Here is a 20,047-nt window from a genome sequence, read left to right on the forward strand (position 1 = left end):
AGTTTTCGTTTGCGAGTTATGCATGATTATGTGTACTACACTGCTCCATAGACAGTGATAGACCACTGTTGTACTTGTAATTTCGTGGGGGGGGGGGGGGTGAGGTTGTGGATCACGAAATGTCTAAAAAGTGGCACTTTGTTCCTACCAAAGCAAAGTAACTTTACAATCAAATCAATAAGGGTTGCTAGGTCAATATTGAGAAATATCTGAATTGTTTTCCAATTAAAAGTTGATTAAACATTTGGAGAAAATTTTGTCCTACAAATTTCAATTCACATGTGAATGATCTCTATGACCAAACAACAGTTTACGTTACCTTTTTTTATACAAAGTCCGTTTGAAAGAAATAGCTTCAGTGCTTGTTTGCAAATAACGTACATGTTCAACAGTGAACTCAACAAAAGAGCAATGCAATCAATATGGTTTGTACCAACAGTTTTCATATTTTAAATAAATACAGTGACCTTAAGGGATGTGGGTATGAGCATTTGGACAGTATTTATTGTGGGACATTAGAGCACATCAGACATATCGAATTGCATTCTGAATACGAAGAATGTCCTTCTGATATTATGATTTTTGAAATTCGCAATGTAATACACATTTTATGACAAATGATTAAAAAGCAGGGCGACTGTTTCATAAAACAAACAACCAAAGAAACAAACAAACAAAGAGAGACCATGCAAACAAACACTACACCTCAACCATGTCCACAAACAGAAAGAAACGAACACACCTACTGCAACTTCCAGCAAGGATTCCAGTGTATGGGTAGATGTGGAGTGTTTTGTTCCATTTTGAGTGTAGCGGTACGTGGTCCTACAATTAACCAAAGCTATTTGATGGTGTACAGTTAAAGCACCGAGATTTATACACATTTGCATTTAGCCCTTTGTTGTACACTGGCTTGAGCAAAATGCAAGTCTGGTGTGTCTTCACCTTCACGCAGAGCGACTGTTTCATAAAACAAACAACCAAAGAAACAAAGAAATAAACAAACAAACAAAGAGAGATCATACAAACACTCCACCCCACAAACAGAAAGAAACGAACACACCTACTGCAACTTCCAGTAAGGATTCCAGTGAATGGGTAGATGTGGAGTGTTTTGTTCCATTTTGAGTGCAGCGGTACGTGGTCCTACAATTAGCCAAAGCTATTTGATGGTGTACAGTTAAAGCACCGAGATTTATACACATTTGTATTTAGCCCTTTTTTGTACCCTGGCTTTGTAGCAAAATGCTTCAAGCCTGGTCACATCAGGTTCCAAGGATCTTCACCTTTACACAGAGCGACCGTTTCCTAAAACAAACATACATACAAACAAACATACAAACAAACAAATCAGAGACCACACAAACACTCTACCCCAACAAACACACAAAGAAACGAAAATACCTACATGCTCTACCAGCAAGGATTCCAGTGTATGGGTAGGTGAGGAGTGTTTTGTTCCATTCTAGTGGATGGTCCTACAATTAGCCAAAGCTATTTGATGGTGTCATTGAGAGTTTGAAAGATCTTTCTAGGGTCCCGGTCTAGGGTCTGGATGCCGGAAACCGATGATGGGGCGCTGTGGGTTCAGTAGACGAGCTTCTTTGTGAACATACATACTACAAGAATAAAAGTAGTATACTATAATGTATGATCACAGGTTCTATGTTGCCTATGTAATAAACAAGTTCTTAAACAACATTCAGATCATTTCAAGTGAAACACTTGCACTTGGATGTCACCTGGAAAAGTTTTTATCTGGTTTCAGTGTCACCATAGCATGATAGTACCACTTGTTCAGTACGTATTGAAACATTTATAGATCCTGTTTGGTACCGCATTCATGTCATTTTGGTAATTCTTACAGAGAATTCCACTTCGTCCAAACCTTGGTGCGATCATTTGAAAACATTACTGGTGGACACACGATAATCAAGTTCGCCCAATAGAGGTTATCCGTGTTCTATAAGCTGCATATCCTATCAGCGACCGCTATACCTTGTTTAGGACTTTCAAAAGAAGTACCTGCATGTGCAACCATGACTGTTTCAAAATAGCCCGCCAAAGTCATGCAGGTAACTCCGAGGTCGTGCATTGAATTGGTTGAATGAGGAATACTACGGGAACCAGCGCCTTTTGTTAGAAGTCACGCATGAGTAAAGTGGATGACCTCTATAAAGCCAGTTCCAAATATTGCTTAAGTACAGGCCCTATGGAGAAACCAATTCTTTTGTTGTCCATTCACCCATATAATAATGGCAATCAGATTTTGGGATGGATGTATGCACAGTGATTTGGAGAAGCTATGTAAATAATCAAAAGTACATGGCTACAAATTGACAAGGGCAACTCCTTTTGTCAAAAATATTGACTATACAATGTACTCCATGGGCCTTGCCCTTCTCAATAGAAGAGCTTCTGGCATTTATTTATCTTCTTAACTCCTCAACAATTGACCTTAGTCAATGGACTAAATCTACAGAACTTATCCATGGCAAATCATGGCAAACTCTTTTGAGCTGTGTGAAGGACCAAGAATATTTTCTAAGTTATTGCTGGGCCAACTATCGAGTGACCACCGAGTAATTGTTGCAAATTCAATCAAATAACAAAGCTAATAGACGTTTCTAATCACACTGCACCAGTTTTCACAGATTCCTTAAAATCTGAACGATTTGGCATTATTTTTTTTCGAGTGAGGTATCAAACTGGAGCTAATAAAATTCTTCCCACATTTATATCAACAATTTCTATATTCTTCAATCCTGCTATGAACTTCGCTCAAACAAGTGTGCACTTTCTTTTTGTTTGGTGTTTATAATGAATGAAAGCGCTGGTGCCATATTGCGTTATTGTACAACTACGTACTGATGACATGTTTACATGTTTATTAACTGTCTTAAATATCGAGGGTTCAGAACCATAAAGCCTTAACTCACTACGACCAACTCTCACAAAATCAGCATAACTTTCTGAGATATTCCAGATTTGCCCATCCTTATTTTAGAACCTTTAACTCCATACCAAACAATTACATATGCAAGCTCCTTGCTTTGGTCTTCAAAATCAATTTTTCTACCAGAATTTCTTTTGATTTTTTTTTATTCATATTTTTTTCAAGATCAATGGACTGTATCTGGCGACTTTATGCTCATTTTGTGAGAGCAGGCGATTGTGAGTTCTCTGGCTCTCAATCCTCGATATAGATATGGCTACGATTGATTTCATCGATATTTTATCGATACTTTTGAATAATAACGCCCACCAGTTTGATCTGACAGATAGCCTACTTGACTATTTTTAGTTCATTAGATTCGCTTTTAATATCATTATTCCAATTAGATATAGGAAAAGCACAGGAAGTAATGCTAATAGAAGATATATTGGTTACACTTTGCAAGCAAAGTTGTCCAGTACATGTAGTAGAAGTGATAACATTTGAAACCATCCAGTTAAAATAATGAATATTAAACTACCAGTTGGTACTAAGCACCGTCTTGTTTTGTTGATTAGGATTGTAAAGTGATTAACTTAAGGTTAGCAACTATTTTAAACTGTTGCGATTTGGTAGTTCACAGCATCTTGCGAATGGTAGTGAGCTTTGGCAAAAAATGCATTGATCATTTCATAGCGAGTGTGTAGAAGAATTCAAATATAACAGATATACTGTTGTAGGTCACGTGGTTCTTGAGTTATGCTCAGTGGCGTAGATTTCTTTTTGACATTGGGGGATGGAGTTGAAAAATATTCTTGAAGTATAGTGAATCCAGCACAATCTTTGCACTTTACTAAAGAAATAAAGGGTAATACATTATCCTAAAAACCCCTTTCAAAGTGTGTGCCCATGCCATATAGAAGTCACATGACTGTCTGTTTGTTTGTTCAAACGGTCGATCCGTGTAGAGACACGCTTGGGTCCTGATAAGATTGGACCAGGCTCAAACAAAATGCTCAAGCCAGGCTAAAAAGCCTATATAAGCATGCTGGCCTGCATGGAAAGAGAAGTGAGAAACAGATTTGAAGACAAAGAACAAGGAAAAGAAGGCCACTCCCAACAATCAAGCTCCAAAAATTCCGAAACCCTGACATTAAAGGGTAACACAGGGGTCAAATTTCAAAGATGAAATCGAAAGTCAATTATGGTTAAGTTTGACCTATACCAATTGCGACTTACCGTTCTCAAGTTATAAGCAAAAAGGTCAAATATGACATTTTATGACAATTTGGTTAAAAATTGAAAAGGGCTCGTCTCAATTTGTTCGTCATGGAAAACTAACTCATCAGAAAAACGAATAGTTTGCACTATCTAGAATGCTTTGTTACTGGAAAATAGTATTGGACTGACTGGACTAATCGTGCACTTTTTGTGACAGTAAAATCAGTCATTTCTTTCAATAATTCTTTTATAAAGCCTTATCGATTTCAACCTATTTTTGTCCCGTTATTTTTGTTCATTAGCTTTTTTTTGCTTTTTGTTATTCCTCGTTCGACATCCTAATTGATAGACATTTTGCCATGATCTCAAGCTCCATTACATTATTGATTAATTAATCTACATTTTCGATTCTTCAGACTGGTGCAATCTAAAAATAGCAACTAGAAAACTTGCAGATTGATTGATATTACAAAGAGAAAAACATACGATCAATAGAATGTACTAAAAATAGACAACGTATTTTGTTGGTCATTAATCTGTAGTATTAAGTGGGTTTTCAAGGCGGATCATAAATAATGGGCCATTATTAAAGAACAAGTTTTGTAAGCAATATCAAAAAGAGCAATTCTTTGTAATCACATCTTTAACCGTTAGCTCCTTATAGTACATGTGACCTAACAGGTGGGATTTAAAAAAAATCTTGATGCAAAGAAATAAAATGAGGCATTCGTGATAATTTTATTCGTGATTTATTTTGCTGCCACGGCCTATCTTGTGCGCTGTTGATACATCCTATGTGCATATGTTATGTCTTAGAGTGTTCACTCTTTTTTTTTTCTAAAAATGTTTTTTTTTAATGTGTACATGTATCTTGAATTTATTATTATTTTTATATGTACTTATAATCAGGAAAGTAGAACACATTGTGTTTGGACTGTTTAGTCTATTTCTTCTTTCCTGGATTGTCATTTAAATTGCTTTTAGTGTTTTTTTCATGTTTGTAATTTATGACAATTGAAATAAATATTATTATTATTATAAACCAGTTGATTCTTCATACATTTATGTCATCTTACTATAATTTGCCTTATGTTGCGTGCGTGCGTGCGTGTATGTGTGTAAAAGGCTCCGTCAGTTTTGATCCCAGCCTCGCCAAATTCGCACGGGGGATGCAGAAAAATACGGGGAGTGTCGTAAGCTACCTTCGGTCGAAATCGGAGGTCGAAGGTCAAAGGTCAAATTTTAAACTTGGTCCGATTGGGCTGTAATTCATACAGGAGAACAAGGAAAATACGGGGAGCGTCCTAAGCTACCTTCGGTCGAAATCGGAGGTCGAAGGTCAAAGGTCAAATTTTAAACTTGGTCCGATTGGGCTGTAATTCATACGGGAGATCAAGGAAAATATGGGGAGTGTCCTACGCTACCTTCGGTCGAAATCTGAGGTCAAAGGTCAAATTTTAAACTTGGTCCGATTGGGCTGTAATTTATACGGGAGATCAAGGAAAATATGGGGAGTGTCCTAAGCTACTTTCGGTCAAATGCAGGGATCACATCTGGTTGCGATCGGTAAAGGATAGTCCGACGAGTAGGACCTTTTATTTCTAAGTTACCAGAGTGTACCAGACTATACACATTTCACACTATGATCACTATCTCATATGGCGCAAGAAAGACGAATCGCGAAAGTCCAGTGACCGCGCCCCCCAAAATAAAATTTTTTTTCGGGAGGAGCAATTAGTGGACTTATGTGGTTAATCTTTCTTGAGCGATCAGAGTTAGAGTATAGTTGGTAATGGTAAACTAAGAAAAAAACAGGTCCTACTCGTCGGACTAGTAAAGGATTGGGCTCAAAATCCGCGAAAATGTCGGCGCAAATGTGGATCTTTATTAAAAATCCAAAATCCACAGTACCGCCCTGTGTGCACTCTTTGTTCATCTATAAATAGCTCTGATGCATTCTTATGGCACCAATCTGCACCAATACATGTATATACATGTTCTATATAGGATGTGGTGTGTGTTTCTTATTTAACCCTTTAGGGAAGGAGTAATCAGTAAAATAAATACATGCATACATTAATTAATTAATGTCACCCAAGGTCAAAGGTCATCCAATAGGTCAAAGGTCATATGGGTCAATGGGGTGAAACAGTATCCTATCAGCTGGATTGGACTTATCGGAGGTCGAAGGTCAAAGGTCAAATTTTAAACTTGGTCCGATAGGGCTGTAATTCATATGGGAGATCAAGGAAAATATGGGGAGTGTCCTACGCTACCTTCGGTCGAAATCGGAGGTCGAAGGTCAAAGGTCAAATTTTAAACTTGGTCCGATAGGGCCGTCATTCATATGGATCAAGGAAAATATGGGGAGTGTCCTACGCTACCTTCGGTCGAAATCGGAGGTCGAAGGTCAAAGGTCAAATTTTAAACTTGGTCCGATAGGGCTGTCATTCATATGGGAGATCAAGGAAAATATGGGGAGTGTCCTACGCTACCTTCGGTCGAAATCGAAGGTCGAAGGTCAAAGGCCAAATTTTAAACTTGGTCTGATTGGGCTGTAATTTATACAGGAGATCAAGGAAAATATAAGATTGTGTGCGTGCGTGTATGTGTGTCAAAGGCTCCGTCAGTTTTGATCCGAGCCTCGCCAAATTCGCACGGGGGATGCAGAAAATTATGAAAAAATTAACCAATTTCATATTATAAGATCGTACATTATGGCTTTAATTAAATTAATTCATAACCTCATTAATATACACGATACATGCGATCCAATCATTTATATTTATTTGGCAAAACGCAAACGCTGAATGCGGTCACTAATAAACAACAGTGGACCTCCGCACCGTCAGCGTAAATATTAGTAACCTCCGTGCGCGCCGTATTTGGATTGCGCTCTACCATATTTGCACAGATTGTGATACGTAACCCATTTATGAAGGAAGAAAGAAAGAGTAGTCAGTAAAATAAGTAAATATATAAATTAATTAATTTAATTAATTACCGGTAACCCTTTAAATGAAGGAAGAAATAGAGTAGTCAGTAAAATACATAAATACATACAGTAAGAAACCTGAAGTCCATACAGTCCATCTTACTATAATACAGTATAAATGCTGCTTTTATAAAAGCTCAATTAATTACAGAGTGGTCATATTGCACCACACCCTGAAAGTTACACTCCCATTAAGAGCTGATTTGGCACAAAGTATTTTCACTGGACATAATAAAGACATAACAGTAACGTGACATCATAAGATGGAGAGTAATGTTTGCTTTAATCAGCATTTAATATTTCTGGAGCTTCAACATGAGATCATCTGTAAAATTAGAGAAAGATTACAGCTGATTGTGACATTGTTGGCTATTGATCCATATAAGAGAACTCGGATAATTCATTAGGATCATATTTACTTGGACTACATCAAAAGTTGCAGAGCCCTACCAACCAACTGCAGAACCGATTTACATCACATTTGTGACATCGTTGGCTATTGATTCATATAAAGATAACTCGGATAATTCATTAGGATCATATTTACTTGGACAACACCAAAAGTTGCAGAGCCCTACCAACCAACTGCAGAACCGATTTACATCACATTTGTGTATTTCTTTTACTCTGTCATCTTGAATGAGAAACAACCAAGGTAAGCTGTCATTGAATTTATTCTAAAAATATTGGTAAAAGGACTTAAAGGAGTATTACGTGATTCTAACAACCTCTTTTTATGTTATGTTTCAGTAGTTATCCACAAAAAAAGCTTATACTCCCATAATTTCAGTTGATTCTGATTTTTTGATTGACAGTTATGCATGATTATATTACATAGTACTCCATATGCCAACCCTGTGTTGTAATTTCGTTCTGTTCACAGAATATATACATAAGATATTTGACCACACTTTTGCGAAGGGAATGAATCTGCAAGAAATATTTGGCACACTAACGTTATGTAGCCAGAGGTTTCCATTGGTATAAAAATCTCAACTCCTTTTTTTAGAAAACTGAGGGGATGAGGTTGTGGATCCGAAATGCCCTTTCAAATTTTAGAGCTACTGATGTGTCAATGATCATTAATATGTGTCAATGATCATAAATATGTCAATTAAGCAATCTAAAATAAGGACCGTTAGCTCAACTTAATGTGTTATTAAGGGATGGGGCATGAACGTTTGGACAGTATTTATTGTGCGACATTAGAGCACATCACACATATCGAATTGCATTCTGAATACAAAGAATGTCCTTCTGATATCAAGTAATTTCCCAATGTAATACACATTTTATGGCAACTGATTAAAAATTGATATTTTTGATATTTAACAGTACTCGAAGTAAACTTTATCAATCTGATGATTTATAAAGTGTATGTAGGTGGGATGAAAAGCCGACGATCAATTGAAAATTTTGACCTTTCGTATTGAAGATCTATGGATTTTTTTCCCAAAACACCAAAAAAAATTAGGTCTTATGGGGAAAAAAATCCATATCTTCAATATGAAAGGTCAAAATTTTTAATTGATCGTCGGCTTTTCCTCCCAGCTACATACACTTTAAGAATATATCATTAGATTTATAAAATTTACTTTGAAGCCTGTTATATATCAAAAATGTAACAAATATGCAAATTTTAATAATTTGTCATAAAATTTGTATTATATCATGAATTTCAAAAAATTAAAATTATTTGATATCAGAAAGACATTCTTCGTATTCAGAATGCAATTCGATATGTCTGATGTGCTCTCATATCCCACAAAAAATACTGTCAAAACGCTCATTCCAGATCCCTTACTGTGTGCATCTTATATATTTTATGGTTTATAACAGTAACTATTTTTGATGCATGCAGCACCATTTGATATTTATTCTAGGCCTATTGTATTGTACTGTAATTTTAATATTATTACTCTGCACATTGTCATACAGTTAATTTTGTACCTTGCTCAGTGGCGGTGCCACCAGAAATGGGGGCATGAGGGGGCAAATGTCCCCAAGTCAGAACTGTGCCCCCCAGTCAAAACCCAAAATTACGAAAATTTCACCTTTTTGCAGTAATTTTGTGCAAAATTTGTTGATTCTCCCCCCTGAAATTCCCTTTGCCCCCCCCGGCCCCCCCCCCCCCCCGGAAAAAAAATTCCTGACACCGCCACTGACCTTGCTTAATGATGTAGTAGAAAGACATTTCAAATTTGTCACATAAACTCACGCTCACAGAAATTCGAAATCAATTTCATAAATTGGTTATATGTTTACATTTCATATTGTGTCATTGGATTATGTCACTTTTGACATTTTGGTCAGACATACATCAAATTCATGAAGCCGTAAAATTCTTAAGCATCTTTACCATTTCAATTTATAGTTTTAAGAAATTAAAAAAAGTGTTTCAACTCTAAACAATATTTATGCAGTGCAATTTAAAATGATATTTGCGGCTCAAATAAACACTCCAAATTAAAGTCCAACAAGTTAAAACAAAATAAATATGCATAAAAAGGATACGGTGTACATACATGTATGCTAAAATATATACTAGAGCCAATGGCATAGCCAGGATTTTTTTGAAGATAGAGGGGAGGACGGAGGCAAACTTGGGAGAGAGCCAACTTCCAAGATGGGAAAATTTAACAAGTACATGTATTGTCAAAAATGGGCTAAAAACAGTAAAGAGTCTGCAATATCAGGACGGCCAGTATCGGGGGGGCACAGAGGGCGGCCAGGATCCCTCAGGGCCACAGGTGGCAGCTGCCTCCCTTTGCTTCCTGGCTATTCCACTGACTAGAGCAGTTCTTGCACCACAAATCTGGACCGTGTGGCTTGAACTAGATTTCGTAATGGTTGCGCTAATTAGGGGCATTTAGTGGAGGGCGCTTATTAGGGATGCTTTTCTAATAAGTGCTGCTGTTCAAGTCTCTGTATGTCAAAGCATAATTAGTTGTAAAGAGAGGTCAGGTCCAATAACTTTTAAATGCTTAGTAAAAATTGTGGACTCATCATATAGGCCTAGAGTAAAAAGTTACAGACTGTGGTGCAATATAATAGTGAGCTGGAAAATAAATTATTTTGAGAGACGACGTTAAACGTGTACAGAATTTTGAGTATTGGTGATCTGGAATAAGTTTACAGAAATGCACCAAAACTATGTAATTTTTATAGTTTCAGGTAGTATGTTTACAGGTCCTGGTATATTGGCAAAATAAGCTATTTTGATTTATGGTACATGTACATACATCCGGGACATACATATTTGAGCACATGAAAAAAATAGTACGTCCAACTAAACTTGAGATACTTAAAACTTTCAACACAAAAATTACTGTTGTGTGATTTGCGATTAGGCCTACATGCGTAAGTTCTTTTCCTTTTTGTTTCTTTTTGCTTCTTTTTTTTTTTGCTTTTAAAAAGATATTTTACTGCTTGCGAAAATATTAAAATCTATTGTCAAATGCACCCCCCCCCCCCATTTTGTTTTAATTCATACAAGATAAAATCATGCATCAGTGAAAGCTAAAACTTCTATAAGATGCTTAACAGTATTTGTTTTTAGTATCTTTTTTTAATCTAGGGAAGTTTAGGCTTAGGCCTACCGGTACCCAAAAAATCTGAGAAAAGTAATAAGATTAAAGTTCTTTAACATGTACTTCTTTTTTCGCATTTTCTCAACTGATTTTTTTCAACTTTTATTGTAACTTTATTGTTATGTTCAAAAAATAAAAAGGTACAAAATTAACAGGTCTTTGATGTATATCTCATTTTCAGCATTGTTTTTATTAGGAAAGTTCTATAATGTGTATTTTTCTTGCAATTATAAAAAAAAGTTCTGTAATGATATGCAGGCCTTTTAGGCGAATTCTGGTAGTCATGGTTGCTCATATATTTAAAAAAATCATTGTCTATATTAGCATGATTAGGGGATTTTGCCTTGGAAGAATTTGCAAAAATTGCTTAATAGTATAATGCTGGTACTTGAGATCGTTTAGGAAAATGTTTCGTTTTGACACTCTTTATATCATAACTCAAAACCACAAGTGCTGCAAATACGTGTAACTGTGATATTTGAATTCTTTGTCAAGCTTCCTCCAAAATAACCACAATAATTTTCAACGGAGGTCATTAATTGCCTTAAAGAGTAAAAAGAAAGCTTCTGTTATGAAAGTTCTACAACTGGAAAAGTAGAAAATTTAAACTTCTTTGATTTGTATATTTCTTTTTCACATTTTTCTACTCTGTAATGAGTATTTCTCTTGCTGAAGATATGAAGAGAAAAGGTACATGTCCACACTAAGTTGAAATTACTTATCACTCAAGTAGTACTATAAGTAGTACTATACTAGCATGCACGTTTTGGTATGTATTCTTTCTGTATTCTATATTGCAGTTAATACGTTGTCGTAACATACTTCTACCGTGACATAATGCCTAAAGTTAAGAAGAGAAAAAGAACAATGTCGCGGAAAACCACAGGTGCATATCAGATGGCTCTATCTAGACATCGTGAAACCCCTGAAGAGAGACAGTCACGGCTACAACAAATAAGTGAACATGCTGCCAGTGCGCGAGTTTCCGAAACCCCTGAGGAGCGACAGTCAAGGCTACAACAAAAGAGAGAACACACTACCAAAATGCGAGCCTCTGAAACCCCTGAAGAGCGACAGTCAAGGCTACAACAAAAGAGAGAACACACTACCAAAATGCGAGCCTCTGAAACCCCTGAAGAGCGACAGTCACGGCTACAACAAAAGAGAGAACACACTACCAATGTGCGAGCCTCTGAATCCCCTGAAGAAAGACAATCACGGCTACAACAAAAGAGAGAACACACTACCAATGTGCGAGCCTCTGAAACCCCTGAAGAAAGACAATCACGGCTACAACAACTTCAAGAACAGCGTCTCTATCAAACAGCAGAAGCACTCGCCCGACACAGAAAATTGGGTATCATCAAAGACACAACAGATTTTCTTGAAAGTGATTTTACACCAGAAGATGCACACCATGAATTATCTGGTCTCTTTGATACCACTGCATGTCCACACTGCAAAAGCTTTCGATGGAAAGAAGAAAGATCAGGCCTTTGTTGCTCAAACGCAAAGGTCAAACTTAACCCATTCCCACCACCACCCACTGTTATTCAGAACCTATACCTGCAATCTGAATTTCTGAACAAACTTAGAAAATATAACAACTCCCTGTCATTAGCATCACTCGGTGTAGGACGTGAAATTATACAGCATGGATACAGTCCAACCGTAACAATCCAGGGCAAGATGTACCATCTTATTGACACCCTGCTTCCTTCTGATGGTAATGTACCAAAATTTGCTCAGTTATACTTCCATGACACTGATAACGCAGTCTCCAACCGCCTATTGCACAATCCCGATCTTGAAGCTACGACAATTGGTACACTGCAAGAAACGCTTCGCAAAGTTAATCCGTACATCAAGTCCTTCAAAGCAGCCATAGAGGTTCAAGAACAGAATCAAGACAGTCTCCACATTGTGCTGAATGCTGAGAAGAAGCCATCAGAAGATCATGCAAGGCGTTACAACCTTCCCACAGGAAGTGAAGTTGCAGTGATCCTACCAGGTGATTTAGTCAACAACCTTGATGTTGTTATTCATCCACGGGAAGGTCCCATGCAGCATATAAACCAACTGCACAGAAGCTATGACCCTCTGCACTATGTCATACTATTTCCTTATGGAACTGATGGATATCACTTGCACATCCCTCATTCCAAAGGTCCTCGTTTTTATGCAGAAGCCTTCCAAGATGCAATGGCAATTGTTCGCCATTATGGTAAGCCATCCTTATTTGTGACATTCACCTGCAATCCAAGTTGGCCAGAGATTAAGGCATCATTATTCCAGGGTGAGAGACCAAGCGACAGGCCAGATATATGTGTTAGAGTCTTTAATATCAAACTCGAAGAGCTGCTGAAAGACTTGCGTCGAGGTGACGTCCTTGGGAAAGTAGCGGCCTTCACATCTGTGAAAGAGGATCAAAAGAGAGGCCTTCCGCATGCCCACATCTTACTCATATTAAAGGATGAAGATCAGCCAAAAATGCCTCAAGATATTGACTGCATCGTGTGTGCTGAAATACCAGACAAGGAAACAAATCCAAAGCTATATGACATTATAACGCACAACAACATCCATGGACCATGTGGTACTATCAACAGAAACTCCCCATGCATGGTTGGAGAAGGTGCATCACGAACATGTGGAAAACACTTTCCAAAAGACTTCAGGAATCACACAGTAGTCACACAATCATCGTATCCAGAATACAGACGAAGATCTCCAGAAAATGGTGGCCGAACACATACGATGAAAGTTCATGGAAATAACTTCGAAGTTGACAACCGATTTATCGTTCCATACAATCCTTTTCTGAGTCTGAAGTTCAATGCTCACATCAATGTTGAAGTGGTTCACAGTGTAAAAGCTGTGAAATACTTATACAAATATATCACCAAGGGATGTGACCGTGTAATGGTACGCTTAAGCAATGGAGAAGAGATAGATATTACCAATGACGAGATAGAACGCTTTGTGAATGCCCGATATGTCAGCGCGTCACAAGCATTATGGAGGATATACGAGTTTAAACTCCACCAAAGGTACCCTGCTGTTATGAAGTTGCCTTGCCATCTGGAAAATGAACAGCTGGTTGTATTCAACGAGGGACAGGCTGAACAGGCTGTATGTGAAGGTCCACCAAAACAAAGCTGACAGAATGGTTTAAACTAAATCAAGCAGATCCCGATGCAACAACTATTCTATACACAGACATCCCAAAACATTACACATGGAACCGAAATCGATGGCAAAAGAGAAAACGTAGAAGCGGCTTCAACAACGACGATACAAGGTCCGATATGATTGGCCGTATACCTGTCATTAGCTTGAATGCCCACCAATCGGAGCTCTATTTCCTGAGAATGCTACTTCATCATCAACCTGGTGCTACTAGCTTCGCAGATTTGAAGACAGTTGAAGACAAGGAACATGCTACCTTTCAAGCTGCATGTTTAAAATTAGGACTACTGGAAGACGACACAGAGATCGACAAGGTCATGGAAGAAGCTGCAGCTCATAAATTTGGCAACCAGCTACGAGATGTGTTCGCTACTATCCTCATTTGGATTCGACCGGCAGATCCTCTGGCCTTTTATGAGCGACACAAGCATCAATTGGTAGAAGATTACCTACGCCGGGATCAGGTGAAAGACCCAACTGATATCATTGTGAACGAGCTGCTCATTTATCTGCAGGATAGGTTGGAAAGAGAGAAGTTAGAATTGCAGCGCGATTTTGGCCTGCCCATGCCCGATGCCAACGTTCCTGACAGTCATATGCCCAGAGAGATCAGAGAAGAAATCAACCATGACGTTGATGCATTACAACACATTGATGTCACCAATTGGAAAAAACTGAATGCTGAACAACGGGAGGTATACGACACTGTCATTACATCAGTAGACAGCGAGCAAGGGTTACTTATTTCATTAGACGCCAGTGGCGGGACAGGCAAAACCTTTGTCCTGTCTACCATTCTTGCACACGTACGATCCAAGAAGGGAGTTGCCCTCGCTACAGCTACAAGTGGAATTGCCGCTACCCTTCTGCCTAAAGGTCGAACTCTTCATTCACGACTAAAAGTACCCATCAACATAACAGAGGAGAGTACATGTAACATCACACCACGTTGTGCAACAGCTGAACTGATTCGTCGATGCAAGCTCCTGGTAATTGATGAGGTGAGCATGGCAGACCGCCGAATTCTCGAAGCTGTAAATCGTTCAATGCAAGACATCCGGAAGAATAAACGCACATTCGGTGGTGTTACAGTTGTGCTGGCTGGTGATTGGCGCCAGATATTACCTATCGTAAGGAAGGGAAGTAGATCTGCGATTATCAACGCATGCATCAAATCATCACCACTGTGGTCTGATGTCAAAGTTATGAAGCTTACCAGAAATATGAGAGTAGCAATGGCAGGGGGCGATGAATGTGATTACGCAAAACATCTTTTGGATATAGGTGAGGGGAAAGTACCAGTAGACTACAAACTCGGCAAACATAAAATTCGAATTAAGGACGAATTTGTTTACCACTCAGACAGCTTCGAACACTTTGCAAACTTTGTCTTTGATGAATTGCAACACAACTACAAGAATCCTGAATGGTTGACATCCAGAGCAATACTGTGCCCAACAAACGATGGAGTAGATAAGGTCAACGACTACCTTCTGAAGAAATTCCCTGGTCCTGGGCGAGTATATAAGAGCAGTGACACTATTGAGGATCATAAGGAACGGCATCAATATCCAGAAGAATTTCTGAACAGCTTAAACCCATCAGGATTACCATCTCATGTAATAACACTCAAACCGGGCGCCCCCATTATCCTGTTGAGAATATCGACCCCATCCAAGGACATTGCAATGGCACCAAGTATGTAGTAACCCATCTGAATGACCATGTCATCGATGCCACCATCGCCAGCAGAGTCCATGTTGGAAAAACCCTTTTCATTCCACGTATTTCTCTTTCACCATCTGAGAACCTCTACCCTTTCCAACTTAAGCGACGTCAGTTCCCAGTGCGAACGGCATTTGCCATGACCTCCAACAAGGCTCAAGGCCAAACACTATCACGAGTTGGCATCTATTTGGAAAAGGACTTTTTTTCCCATGGTCAACTGTACGTGTCGATGAGCAGAGTGGGAAACCCAAACCATCTCAAAATCCTGACCAAGAATGGAACATTTCCGAACAGGGACGGCACCTACACAGACAATGTTGTTTTCCATGAGATCCTTTAATCATTCACCACCACGAGCTGCAGTACCAGCACCACCAATACCACCACCACAACCAGAAGCAGCATCAGCACCACCATCAGCACCACCACCCCACCAGCACCACTGGCAGCAGCAACATTTTCAGGATACAGATGCAGGTTAGTTTCAATAATATACTAACATGAATCTTATTTTGTTTTCCATTTCTGCTCTTCAATACTCTTTTCGTGAAATTTTATTACATTTGCCTACGAATAATACTTAGAAAGAGCTTTACAAAATAAAAAAAATACCTTGATGTGCTTCCATCAGCTCTACCGATCTGTGATGTAGATAACAGAGTAATACAGTAAATATAGCTCCACATAGACCTACATTGTACATCATGTCACTTTTGAGTATATCATCATTTCCATGCACTAATGTCTTAAACGCTAAAAAATGCCAACTTCCAAGTTAAATTTGTCATAATCTACATGTGTTCTAACACTTCCATCACCTTCTTCCAAATGTACAGGTACATGTAAATTGACAAATTCCAGGAAATCAGCTAGCCCTTATTATGGAGGACATGCCTGAAGAAGTTGCTGTCAACATGAGCTTCCCCCTCAGCCCTATACCAATATGTGATGAAGACGGTCGACCAAGGTTGAAATGATGATGATAATAGTAAGCATGGTAAGATAATACTTTTCTATATTCACATTTATAGCTTGCTAATACAGGCCTAGCACATGTCAGTTCCGTGCAAGAATGTCTTAACCACTAAATGGAATTCATACTAAATGGAAATCAGGTATTAACTACAGAATTTACATTACCTTCTTCAAATGTACAGATAAAGGGGACAAATTCCTGGAAGTTAGCAGCGTTTACGAAGAACATGCATAGTATAAGCCTACTCTTCCACCAAACCAGTCCTGCATGAATCAGCATGATGTACCATTCTCTGATGAAGATGGTCGACCGATGTCCAAATGATGATGATGACAATAGTAAGAATTGCATATTATATAGCTTGATAGGAGTATAGAATTCCCTTTCTCCATCATTTTCATGCATGTACAACTTGACCGTTAACATGGCTAAAATGAAATCTAACTATGTACATTACTACATATACAATGTGCCCACTTCAATTTCAATTATAAATTATTTCTTTCCAAACTCTATTTATTCTATTCATTTTAATATTCCTTGCTCAACACCTTTCGCCATTCTTTCTGTCACCCACAGATGTGATGATGACGACAATCAACATGAAAAGGCGTCAAAGATCATATAAAAACAGGAAGAACAAGAAAAGGAGGAAGAGGGAGAAGTTCAAAGAAGCAAACAAGACCAACGACAAGCGACTTTCATTTAAAATTTGTGAAAATATTTCATAACTGTTGTACATCATAAGCCACGCTCCAAATGACTACATTTATAGCAAAAGATAATAAATTAATTTTTTTAAACTGCATTGTTTAATGACTTCCCAACAAGCAAATACAAAACATCTTTAAAATGTTACAAAACTATTTTTCCAACGAAGTTATAATACTCTAATTATATGTCTGCTGTTACGCATACGGCCATACGGGTATACCTCTAGTCTTACTATAATTTGCCTAATGTTGTATGTATGTATGTATGTGTGTCAAAGGCTCCGTCAGTTTTGATCCCAGCCTCGCCAAATTCGCACGGGGGATGCAGAAAAATACGGGGAGTGTCGTAAGCTACCTTCGGTCGAAATCGGAGGTCGAAGGTCAAAGGTCAGATTTTAAACTTGGTCCGATTGGGCTGTAATTCATACAGGAGATCAAGGAAAATACGGGGAGTGTCGTAAGCTACCTTCGGTCGAAATCGGAGGTCGAAGGTCAAAGGTCAAATTTTAAACTTGATCCGATTGGGCTGCAATTCATACGGGAGATCAAGGGAAATACGGGGAGTGTCCTAAGCTACCTTCGGTCGAAATCGGAGGTCGAAGGTCAAAGGTCAAATTCTAAACTTGGTCCGATTGGGCTGTAATTCATACGGGAGATCAAGGAAATACGGGGAGTGTCCTAAGCTACCTTCGGTTGAAATCGGAGGTCGAAGGTCAAAGGTCAAATTCTAAACTTGGTCCGATTGGGCTGTAATTCATACGGGAGATCAAGGAAAATACGGGGAGTGTCCTAAGCTACCTTCGGTCGAAGTCGAAGGTCAAAGGTCAAATTTTAAACTTGGGCCGATTGGGCTGTAATTTATACGGGAGATCAAGCAAAATATGGGGAGTGTCTTTAGCTACCTACGGTCGAAATCAGAGGTCGAATCTTTGTTAAAAATCCAAAATCCATAGTGCCACCCTGTGTGCACTGTCTGTTCATCTATAAATAGCTCTGATGCATTCTGTACATATATGCACTTGCTCTGGTGTTTATATTAACCCTTTAAGTAAGAAAGGGAGTAGTCAGTAAAATAAATACATGCATACATCGGTAAAGAATTGGGCTCAAAATCAGCGAAAATGTGATTTTTTGTTTGTTTTATCCAAAATCCACAGTATGGTATTGCACCCTGAATGCCCTCTCTGTTAATCTATAAATAGCTCTGATGATATTTGTTTGTTCGTTTTATTTCTTCTTTAACCTGGGACACTCAATCAGTTGAAAACACAATTTTAAACTTGGTCCGATTGGGCTGTAACTCGGTGGGTGGAATCCTTGATGTGAGGGGAATGCGGAGGTCACATTTGGTTGCGATCGGTAAAGAATTGGGCTCAAAATCAGCGAAAATGTGATTTTTTGTTTGTTTTATCCAAAATCCACAGTATGGTATTGCACCCTGAATGCCCTCTCTGTTAATCTATAAATAGCTCTGATGATATTTGTTTGTTCGTTTTATTTCTTCTTTAACCTGGGACACTCAATCAGTTGAAAACACAATTAATCATCTGTTCTTCCTTGAGGCCCAGATATGCTCTGATCATGCTGATACATGTAAAGGCCTTGCACAATATACCAACTCTTGCTATAAAGCCAATGTGGGTTTTATATTAACCCATTAAATGAAGGAAGAAAGAAAGTGTAGTCAGTAAAACAATAAAAAATATATAAATAAATTGATTTAATTAAATACTGGTAAATAAGTGATGTCATCTGAGGTCAAAGGTCATCCAACAGGTCATCCAGGGTCAAAGGTCATAAGGGGTCAACGGGGTGAAAGAGTACCCTATCAGCTGGATTGGGCTTAAACTTGGTAAAATAAATCTGAGGAATCACTAGGCTATGGTAAATAAAGGTCCCCAGGATTAGACCTATACCACTTCATGCTGGTGATTGTATTATATTAACCCTTTAACTGAAGAAAGAAATGGTCAGTTCAATAAATAAATAAATAAATTAATTAATTAATTGTCATCTGAGGTCAAAGGCCATCAAACAGGTCAAAGGTCATGTGGGTCCGGCTATATATGTTGCTGTTGTGCATATGGGCATATTGAGCTTAATAATCATTTACGCATACGGGTATTACCTCTAGTATACTCAATAACCTTAATCGTGAAAGTGTAAACTTGGGTTATGACTATCATATTGATATATTTCAGGTGTGCAAATGAAGAATTTGATGGACACCCTTGACATTTCGAGATATCCAAAGCCCCATTAATTCAAAAAATTGTCTCAAATCTCTTTTTAAACATTTCCCCATTAAAAACATGAAAGACAGTGCATCGATAATATCCGAATATTATCAGGTCAAATGATGCAAAACATATTTTGTATGCATCATTATTGCAAAAAAAACCTACCCAAAAACCCATCGTAAATCAATTAAATCTAAAATGAAAATACAGAATATTATATATAAAAAACGCTTTCCACATTAGATTTTGAACATCAGAGGAGCTTTCAGACAATCTTTCAAATTAATGGGACCTAAGGGAAGTACGCAACGATGGGATAATAGGCCTAATTTTATAGACGAGTCAAGTACCAAAATGGGCGCACCTAGACAAAAATGGAACACCAATGTTTTTGCTTGCTAGTGACTCTAAACACCCTCCTGAACAACATATCTAAAAAGGGCAAAAAAAGGGCGCAGGG

General features: G+C 38.1%; 2 protein-coding genes across 2 annotated transcripts; both read left to right on the forward strand.

Moving 5' to 3' along the window:
* Positions 1 to 11,578: 11,578 nt before the first annotated feature.
* LOC140147354 (uncharacterized) lies at positions 11,579 to 13,903 on the forward strand. The gene has a single exon (XM_072169132.1). It carries the CDS (start codon positions 11,579 to 11,581, stop codon positions 13,901 to 13,903), a length of 2,325 nt encoding a protein of 774 aa, XP_072025233.1.
* A 146-nt stretch (positions 13,904 to 14,049) lies between these two features.
* LOC140147355 (ATP-dependent DNA helicase pif1-like) lies at positions 14,050 to 15,636 on the forward strand. The gene has a single exon (XM_072169133.1). It carries the CDS (start codon positions 14,050 to 14,052, stop codon positions 15,634 to 15,636), a length of 1,587 nt encoding a protein of 528 aa, XP_072025234.1.
* Positions 15,637 to 20,047: the final 4,411 nt, after the last annotated feature.

This window comes from Amphiura filiformis, chromosome 3 (genome assembly GCF_039555335.1).
Source record: "Amphiura filiformis chromosome 3, Afil_fr2py, whole genome shotgun sequence".
In the NCBI taxonomy this organism is placed as follows: domain Eukaryota; kingdom Metazoa; phylum Echinodermata; class Ophiuroidea; order Amphilepidida; family Amphiuridae; genus Amphiura; species Amphiura filiformis.

Excerpts from the sequence above, each read along its gene's own strand:
- LOC140147355 (XM_072169133.1), top strand. The coding sequence starts at position 14,050 with ATGATTGGCCGTATACCTGTCATTAGCTTGAATGCCCACCAATCGGAG.
- LOC140147354 (XM_072169132.1), top strand. The coding sequence starts at position 11,579 with ATGCCTAAAGTTAAGAAGAGAAAAAGAACAATGTCGCGGAAAACCACA.